The following is a 10,183-nucleotide window of genomic DNA, read 5'->3' as shown; positions in this document are numbered from 1 at the left end:
CAACGGGTCGGGTCACTTCTCCTTGGCTTTATTTTCTTATTTGTAAAGCGGAGACAGCGACTGTATTTTCCCTCTTCATAGCTCGTGGATGTATTGTGAATGTGGTAAGAGAAGTGAATAGGAGTTTAGAGACTAAGAAACTTACTCAGCATTTCAGAAAACTAAGGGAAATGTCTTCTCTGGTGGCTAAGATTTCTATTGACATTTGAACACTCCCATAATAGAAATATTGAAATGGCAAGTGCTTTATTATATACATATTTACCACAATAAGAAAAGAAGCTGGAAAAATATGTTCACATGGTCCCTGGAAACTACGTCCTCCCTTTCTCCTTTCTAGTGGGCAATTTTCTCTTATCATGAGGCTATTCTTACATCATTTGGTTACTGGTCCATTGTCAGTTACAAGTATTACAATATCTTCTCTCTGTTTTTAGTTTGTCTTCTCTGTTCTTTGTTAATTTTAATGTAGTCGGCTGTATCAATCTATTATTTTATTATAAGCTCTTTTTGGAATTTAATTTTATAAATTATTTCTTATCCACAAGACAGAAAGATATTCTTCTACATAGTTCTTTTATTTTAATTTTTTTTGAAGCAGCCTCAAACTTACAGAAAATTCCAAGTACAGTATAGAAAACTTTTTTCCTGAATGTTTGAGGGTAAGTTGTCAACCTGATGCTTCACCTTTCTGTAACATTTCAGTGTGCATTGTCTACAAAGACATTTTCCTATATTACTGCCATATAGTCATCAAAATTAATACAGTAATAATACGTCAGTACCATTCATCATGGATTGAATTGTGTCCCCCCAAAACATCTGTCAACTTGGCTAGGTCATGATTCCCAGTACTGTATGATTGTCTACCATTTTGTCATCTGATATGATTTCCCTATGTGTTGTAAACCCTATCACTATGATGTTAATGAGATGGATTAACAGCACTTATATCGATGAGATCTAGATTAGATAATGTCTTAAATCAATCTCTTTTGATATATAAAAGAGAGAAGCAAGCAGAGAGACATGGGGACCTCATACCACCAAGAGAGAAGCACCAGGAGCACAGCGCATCCTTTGGATCCGAGTCCTTGCACAGAGAAACTCCTAGTTCAGGGGAAAATTGATGACAAGAACATTCCTCCAGAGCCAACAGAGAAAGAAAGCCTCTGCCTGGAGCTGATGCCCTGAATTTGGACTTCTAGCCTATTAGACTGAGAAAATAAATTTCTCTTTGTTAAAGTCATTCACTTGTGGTATTTCCGGCATAGCAGCCGCAGATAACTAAGACATGATCCAATCCTTAGACCCTATTCCAGTTTTGCCAAATGTCCCAATAAAGTGTTTTAAGGAAAAAGAATATAGTTCAGGATCACATGTTGTATTTAGTTGTCCAGTCTCTTTAGGCTCCTTTGGTCTGGAAGATTTTCTTCTTGACTTTGATGACCCTGGCACTTTCAAATATTACAGGCCAGTTATTTTCTAGAATGTCCCTCAATTTGGGTTTATATGATATTTCATGATGTTAGATTTGGGTGATGCATTTTTGTCAGGGATATCACAGAAGTCCTACTGTGTTCTTCTCATTGCATCCTTTGAGGTGTGCATGATTTTGCATTGTCCTGTTACTGGTGGTGCTTACTTTGATTACTTGACGAAGGTGGTCATTAGGAAATGTTTTATGGGGAGGTACTTTGAAACAATGTCAATATCTGGTTCCTTATCAAACTTTCAGTATATTCACATATCTATATAGACTTATGTTTTCCTTTTTTATTCATTGAGTTGTAATCCATTACTATCATTATTTATTTTGATGCTCAATTTTTCCTAGATTTAACCAGTGGAGGCTCTTCAAGCTGGCTTCTATGTTCTTTTCATTCTTTGAGCACTTCCTTACTTTCTGGCACAAGACAATATTCCAGGTTTATCTTATACTTGCCCAATTCCAGCTCTGGAATCAACTATTTCTCTAAATATCCCTGGTTCCTTTTAGTGGACTGTGATATTTAGAAGCCAACATCTTGGTACTAAGTGTGCTCATTGTTATTAGGGAGTTGCTACTCCCTGTATACACACACACACAAACACACATACACACAGAGAATATATATATGCATATATACACATGTTACATCTGTATTTATTTCTCTGTCTATATGTATAGTGAAAACCACGTGTTCACACTGATTCCTCCAATTCCAATCCAACAGCACAGAATGCATTCTAGTGTCTCATTTTCCACACATGTAACTCCTCTCTCTGACAGTGAGGAACCCGACCCATTATATGCTTATATATATTCCCATTATGTATTACTTAATTGATCTCCCTCTATATTCCAAGGAGCCCTGGTGGCACAGTGGTTAAAGCGATTGACTGTTAACTGAAGGGTCAGCAGTTTGAAACCACCAGCCACTCTGTGGGAGAAAGATGTGGCAGTCTGCTTCTGTAGGTATTTACAGCCTTAGAAATTCTGTGCGGTCACAATGAGCTGGAATTGACTTGAGGACAGTGGGTTTGTCATTTTTGCTATGTATCCAGTCTCCCACAGCAGCATCATAGCTGCTTCCACCCCTCCCTAGATACTTTCCTTAGGCTTTGCTATCTCACTCTGGGTCACCCACCCTGCTCAGCCACCCTTCTTAACCCACTCATGCTCTGACACCCCACATCAGGGCATCTTCCTATGTAGATACCCTCCTTACTCTGCTTGTGGTTCCACCCCTCATGTGAGGCCACACCTCTGTGTGGAGCCCTTCCTGCCCCTCTCGAGCTCTCACTCCCCACATTGAGACACCTCAGGGATAATCTCTTCACCTTGCTTTAACACTCACAATAGGAAGCTCCCAAGAGGGGAAACCCTAGCTCTGACAACCCAGGCTAGGTCCCCCCATCCCATGGACACCCTATTCACACTAAGTTTTTACTTTGCTTTTAGAGGAGATTCCCTCAACTTTATCTTCTAGCCACTCTATTAAAATCTCCAGTTCCATAAACATATTTTAATTTTAAAGAGCTCTTTCTCGCTTTCTAATTTTTTACGCAAATTCTCTTCTTATTTTGTGGATATGACATCTTCATGGTCCTCTCAAAAGACATTATATGCACTAGAGTTTTTTTTTTTTTTTCTATTTCCAGTGTCATTTCTGTTTTCTTTCCATTCATTTTTCTATTTTATCCTGTTTTTGGCCTTTCATATTGGAGGCCTTCCTCAAATGCCTAGTGATCCTCAAGGCCTGTCCCTTCCCCAGATCAATCCAGGCTTATTTTCCAAGTGACTCAATTTAAAATGAACTAAAGCTCTAAATATGGGGTAGAATTAGTTTTTTAAAATCCATATCTTTTTTTTTTTTCCTCATATGTGGAAGAACCAGAGCTTCAGATAGTGTTTTTATTTTGGTATTTTATTTTGCCAAGTATAAACATTTGCAATGGAAGAACTCAGACCAACATAGGTACTCCATGTAAATCAGAGTGCTAAGAAATCACACAGCTTGTATAGCTCACCCAGGCTACAATGCCAGTTAATTCCGTTTTTTTTTTTTTTAATAATTTTTATTGTGCTTTAAGTGAAAGTTTACAAATCAAGTCAGCCTCTCACACAAAAACATATATACGCCTTGCTACATACTCCCAGTTACTCTCCCCCTAATGAGGCAGCTCACTCCTTCCCTCCACTCTCTCTTTTTGTGTCCATTTCGCCAGCTTCTAACCCCCTCTACCCTCTCATCTCCCCTCCAAGCAGGAGATGCCAACATAGTCTCAAGTATTCACCTGGTCCAAGAAGCTCACTCCTCACCAGCAACCCTCTCCAACCCATTGTCCAGTCCAATCCATGTCTGAAGAGTTGGCTTCGGGAGTGGTTCCTGTCCTGGGCTAACAGAAGGTCTGGGGACCATGAGCACCAGGGTCCTTCTAGTCTCAGTCAGACCATTAAGTCTGGTCTTTTTATGAGAATTTGGGGTCTGCATCCCACTGCTCTCCTGCTCCCTCAGGGGGTCTCTGTTGTGTTCCCTGTCAGGGCAGTCATTGGTTGTAGCCGGGCACCATCTAGTTTTTCTGGTCTCAGGATGATGTAGTCTCTGGTTCATGTGGCTCTTTCTGTCTCTTGGGCTCCTAATCACCTTGTGTCCTTGGTGTTCTTCATTCTCCTTTGATCCAGGTGGGTTGAGACTAATTGATGCATCTTAGATGGCTGCTTGCTAGCGTTTAAGACTCCAGACGCTGCTCTTCAAAGTGGGATGCCAAATGTTTTCCTAGTAGATTTTATTACGCCAATTGACTTAGATGGCCCCTGAAACCATGGTCCCCAAAACCCTGCCCCTGCTACACTAGCCTTCGAAGCGTTTAGTTTTTTCAGGAAACTTCTTTGCTTTTGGTTTAGTCCAGTTGTGCTGACCTCCCTGTATTGCGTGTTGTCTTTCCCTTCACCTAAAGTAGTTCTTATCTACTAATTAGTGAATGCCCCTCTCCCACCCTCCGCCCCTCCCCCTCTCATAACCACAAAAGAATGTTTTCTTCTCAGTTTAAACTATTTCTCAAGTTCTTAAAATAGCGGTCTTATACAATATTTGTCCTTTGCAACTGATGAATTTCACTCAGCATAATGCCTTCCAGATTCCTCCATGTTATGAAATGTTTCACAGATTCCTCACTGTTCTTTATTGATGCGTAGTATTCCATTGTGTGAATATACCATAATTTATCCATTCATCTATTGATGGGAACCTTGGTTGCTTCCATCTTTTTGCTATTGTAAACAGTGCTGCAATAAACATGGGTGTGCACACATCTGTTCATGTAAAGGCTCTTATTTCTCTAGGATATATTCTGAGGAGTGAGATTGCTGGATCTTATGGTAGTTCTATTTCTAGCTTTTTAAGGAAGTGTCAAATCGATTTCCAAAATGGTTGTACCATTTGACATTCCCACCAGCAGTATGGAAGTGTTCCAGTCTCTCCACAGCCTCTCCAACATTTATTATTTTGTGTTTTTTGGATTAATGCCAGCCTTGTTGGAGTGAGATGAAATCTCATTGTAGTTTTGATCTGCATTTCTCTAATGGCTAATGATCATGAGCATTTCCTCATGTATCTGTTAGCTACCTGAATGTCTTCTTAAGTGAAGTGTCTGTTCATATCTTCGGCCCATTTTTTAACTGGGTTATTTGTCTTTCTGTAGTTGAGTTTTTGCAGTATCATGTAGATTTTAGAGATCAGGTGCTGATTGGAAATGTCATAGCTAAAAACTTTTTCCCAGTCTGTAGGTAATCTTTTTACTCTTTTGGAGAACTCTTTGGATGAGCATAGGTGTTTGATTTTTAGGCGCTCCCAGTTATCTAGTTTTCCTTCTGCATTCTTAACAATGTTTAGTATACTGTTTATGCCATGTATTAGGGCTCCTAACGTTGTCCCTATTTTTTCTTCCATGATCTTCATCGTTTTCGATCTTATTTAGGTCTTTGATCCATTTTGAGCTCGTTTTTGTGCATGGAGTGAGGTATGGGTCTTGTTTCATTTTTTTGCAGATGGATATCCAGTTATGCCAGCACCATTTGGTAAAAAGACTGTCTTTTCCCCATTTAACTATTTTGGGGCCTTTGTCAAATATCAACTGCTCATATGTGGATGGATTTATGTCTGGATTCTCAATTCTGTTCCATTGGTCTATGTATCTGTTATAGTACCAGCACCAGGCTGTTTTGACTACTGTGGCAGTAAAATAGGTTCTAAAATCAGGTAAAGTAAGGCCTCCCATTTTGCTCTTCTTTAATTAATTCCATTTTTGATCAGTTCCTTCTAATGAGAAAATATTTGTTTCATGTACCAGTCCTTGTGTGAAAGGGAGGATCTTGTTGAGTAGTAGATAACATATAAAGAATGCTGGCATTTTATAGATGGTGTACATACAGAATCAGATACAAATGAAGAATCAGACTGGGGGTCCAGTTGGCAAAATAAAACACAAAAAAGCCAAACCCATTGCCATTGAGTCTATTCCGACTCATAGCAACCCTATAAAACAGAGTAGAGCTCCTCCACAGGATTTCCAAGGAGTGCCTAGTGGATTTGAACTGCCAGCCTTTTGGTTAGCAGCAATAGCACTTTACCACTACACCACCAGGATTTCCAAAATAAAAGATAGAGTTTATGTTGTATTCAGTTTCCAATTTAACACACATTTTCTCACCTGTGACTGCCAAGTAAGATCAATTCAGTAAAAAAAAAAAAGTAAGAAGTCAGACCAGTTATCTTGATGACACCACGAGAGAGAACGCCATACCATGTATTTATTCCTCCTACAACCCATTTCACTGACAAGCAAACTGAGAATAGTGAAACTCGTAGTCAGTGGTTCTCAAATGTGGTCTCCAAATAAGCAGCATCAGCATCACCCGACGACTTGTTAGAAATGTAAATTCTCGGGCTTCACCCAAAGCTGACTGAATCAGAAACTGTGTGGGCTTTCTGGGTTTCTGAGTTTCAACAAGCCCTCCCGGGGATACTGAAGTACCTGAAACCTGAGAATCATTGTTCTTTGAAATAAGTCCTTCCAAAACTCTCAGAGAATTTGTTCTTTTGCAGAGACTCTTGTCATTTCTGATCTTGGCCTGTGGATCCTACACTCCATGAATGTATACAATTTTCAATGTCCTTGGTGCTTTTGAACCTCAAGGCAAACCTCTCAAATAAGTGTTTTTGAGAGACGTAGAAACTTTTTAACAACTCCCATTGCTTCCTTGTTCCCAGTGGGAATTACCCCAGTTCTGCTGTATCCTGAGCCCAGTCTGATAATATCTCCCTGAGAACATTCCCTCTTCCCCAGGCTCATGACCAAAAGTAGTGTAGCTGAGGTATGGGCAGGAGCGAGAAACTGCATGGAAAGGACCCCTAGAATGATGTAAGTAGTCTCATCTCCCATTCTGGGCTGAAGGAAAATGAGAGATCGAAAGTCTGCTGTAGGTAGGCTCCTGTAAACACCTGCTGGAGGGTGGGAGGAAAAAACACAAAGCCATTGACTTGATGGTAGGAAGTCTGAAGCGTGAGGAGAGCACTGGAAGGTAGTGCAAGGGAATGTGCTGTTGAAAACAGTTTCCTCAAGTTGCCTGTGGAAACCAATATTTTTAGCAACCAAGCATAGAACTGGTCTTATGGTTTAGGGATCAAGGGATAATCACCCAAAAATTCTCCAAAAAACAACCTAAATGTCCATCAGCAGATGAATGGATATACATATAAGAGAATATTACTCATCCATAAAGAGAGTTGAAGTCCTGATACATTCTACAACATGCACAGATGTTGACAACATTGTGTTGAGTGAAGTGAGTCAATCATAAAAGAATATGGCATGATATCATATAAATTAGAATAGGCAAATGTAGAGACCAAAATTTATTAGTGGTTACCAGCGGCAGAAGGGAGAGACAAAAGGAGAGCCATTGTTTAGGAAGCACTGAGTTTCTGCTTCTGGTAATGGAAAATTTGGCAGCAGATATTGGTGATGGTTGCCCAACATGATTAACATAATCGATGTCACTAAATCATACATATGAAAAGTGCTAAATTGACAAATGTTGTTATATGTATTTTTATAACAATAAAATAATTCACATATTGAAGTTTGTGTAATCAATTATCTAATTAAAATATTAACTTAACAAATATTTATTAACCATGTGCTACATCAGAGTTGCTGTTCTTGGCTCTGGAGTTACTAAAACATTGAAATTACAAAGTGGTTGAGCAAAGAGAGAAGTGGAACAAATAAATGATGATGTTACAGTTGTTGCTAGGTGCTGTTGAGTTGATTCTGACTTATAGAGAACCTATAGGACAGTAGAACTCTCACTATAGGAGAGTAGAATTGCCCCACAGGGTTTCCTAAGCTGTAGTCTTTAAGGGAGCAGATCACCGGGTCTTCTCTTCCACGGAGCAGCTGGTGGGTTCGAACCTCCTAGCAGCCATGCACTTAACCGTTGCTCCATCAGGGCTGCTTTTGAATGATGACAGAATATGATAAACCCTGTAACAGAGGTATTTATAACGGGTTATTAGGACTGTGAGGAAAGAGGAATTCTTTCTGCAAGAGAGAAATGGTAAAGGAAGTCACAGAGAGGGTCACATTTGAGAGGGTTTTTTTCTAGGTGGAAAGGACAGTGGAACAGCATTACAGGAAACAGTGATAGAAATAAACAACACATAGCATGATTGAGAAACTATAATTCATTAAGCAGCCAATGGTTCCTAAGAGCAGAGATACTGACTAGAAAGGCTGATGGAGATTACATTTTATAGCCTCATATGACATGCTGAGGGGGATTTACATGTTCGTATTTAAGCATGTTTTTCTACCCTGATTTGATCCACAAAGTATTTGATGTGGCTCCCAAGCAGCACTAGTGAGCAGCCACTGAAAGATTGTAAGTAGGGGAGAGGCTTGATCAGATCTGAGTTTAGAAAGGTCACATTGGCAACAGGATAGAAGATGGACTGGAGTGGAAGCAAATGGAAGCAAAATATTAGAATGGAAAGATCTCTAACTGGTAATAGAGTTAATAGTCCAGGTTAGAAAGGATGGGAGCTTGAGGCAAGGCAGGCAGACAGGAAGGCAATGGACTCCCTCTCCTTGACATCCTCTATCTTCTTCTCTCTTTTCCATATTGGCCTGTGAATTCTCAGGTTGCATATACTTCTAGATGGCTTTAAAATACCTCAGGAATGTATATTCCAGTACCCAACATAAAAACCCTCCAAAGATAGGGCCATTAATCGACACCTAATATTATGATCTGCCCTTGAAGATGCCCATCATTTGGACCTGGACAAACCTGTTCTGAGCCCCTAAGCAATTAAAGGACAAATAGTAACTTCATGCATCTGTGTCTGTGTCTTATTTTCCTCAGGTGTGCGGAGAAAATACTATGGATCAAAGGAACGTCACACAGGTATCAGAATTTGTCTTCCTGGGGCTCTCACAGATTCAAGAGCTCCAACTTTTCCTGTTCCTGGTGCTTCTACTTGTCTACATCACCACCATCGTGGGAAACCTCCTCATCATGATCACAGTGACCTTTGACTCCCAGCTCCACACACCCATGTACTTTTTGCTCTGAAATCTGGCTGTCATAGATCTCTGTTTCTCCTCAGTCACTGCCCCAAAGATGCTGGTTGACTTCCTTTCTGAGAATAAGACCATTTCCTACCAGGGCTGCATGGCTCAGATCTTCTTCTTTCACTTCCTGGGAGGTGCCACGGTCTTCTTCCTCTCAGTGATGGCCTATGATCGCCTCATTGCAATTTCCCGGCCCCTCCACTATGTCACTGTCCTGAACACTCAGTTTTGTGCAGGGCTGGTGGTAGCTGCCTGGGTGGGAGGCTTCCTTCATTCTGTTGTCCAGTTGGGTCTGATGCTCCCACTCCCTTTCTGTGGCCCCAATGTGCTGGATAACTTCTACTGTGATGTTCCACAAGTACTGAGACTAGCCTGCACTGACACTTCCATCTTGGAGTTCCTTATGATCTCCAACAGTGGGATGCTAGATGTCATCTGGTTCTTACTCCTCCTGATCTCTTACTCGATCATCTTGGTGATGCTGAGGTCCCACCCAGGGGAGGCGAGGAGGAAGGCAGCAAACACCTGTACCACCCACATCATCGTGGTGTCTATGATCTTCATTCCAAGTATTTACCTCTATGCCCGTCCCTTCACCCCATTCTCCATGGACAAGGCTGTGTCCATCAGCCACACGGTCTTGACCCCCATGCTCAACCCGATGATCTACACCCTGAGGAACCAGAAAATGCAGGCAGCAGTGAAGAGATTAGGGAGGCTCTGGCTGGTTTGTAAAAAGCAGTGACAATGTGTAGGTCACTTCCCTTTGCCTTTATTTTCCCATTTGTAAAGTGGAAAAAGCTACTATATCCTCTCTTCATAGCTTGTGGATGTGTTATGAGGCTGGTAGAAGTGAATGAGTTTTTAAACTAAGCAACTCAGGTTTTTAAGAAAAAAAAACAATCATTTTTGTTTATGATGGGTAATTTTAACACTCCCATGACAATAAGAAATGTTCACATAGCCCCTGGAAACCATAACCCCTCCTTCCATTTTGGGGGGACAGTTTCTTCTTATCATGAGGCCATTTCACCAGTAAGAGCATTTCTATTTTCTTATTTTA

At 40.6% G+C, this 10,183-nt stretch overlaps 1 protein-coding gene across 1 annotated transcript; it reads left to right on the top strand.

Annotated features, from left to right (window-relative positions):
* Positions 1–8,929: 8,929 nt before the first annotated feature.
* LOC126062519 (olfactory receptor 4D2-like) lies at positions 8,930–9,865 on the top strand. Its single transcript, XM_049860149.1, is given in 1 exon segment — positions 8,930–9,865. A coding segment is annotated over 1 exon segment (936 nt).
* The last annotated feature ends 318 nt before the right edge of the window (positions 9,866–10,183 follow it).

The sequence above is a fragment of the Elephas maximus genome, chromosome 19, assembly GCF_024166365.1.
Source record: "Elephas maximus indicus isolate mEleMax1 chromosome 19, mEleMax1 primary haplotype, whole genome shotgun sequence".
NCBI classification, from domain to species: domain Eukaryota; kingdom Metazoa; phylum Chordata; class Mammalia; order Proboscidea; family Elephantidae; genus Elephas; species Elephas maximus.
Note: the sequence above shows the minus strand (reverse complement) of the source record. Positions and strands in the feature narration are given on the sequence as shown.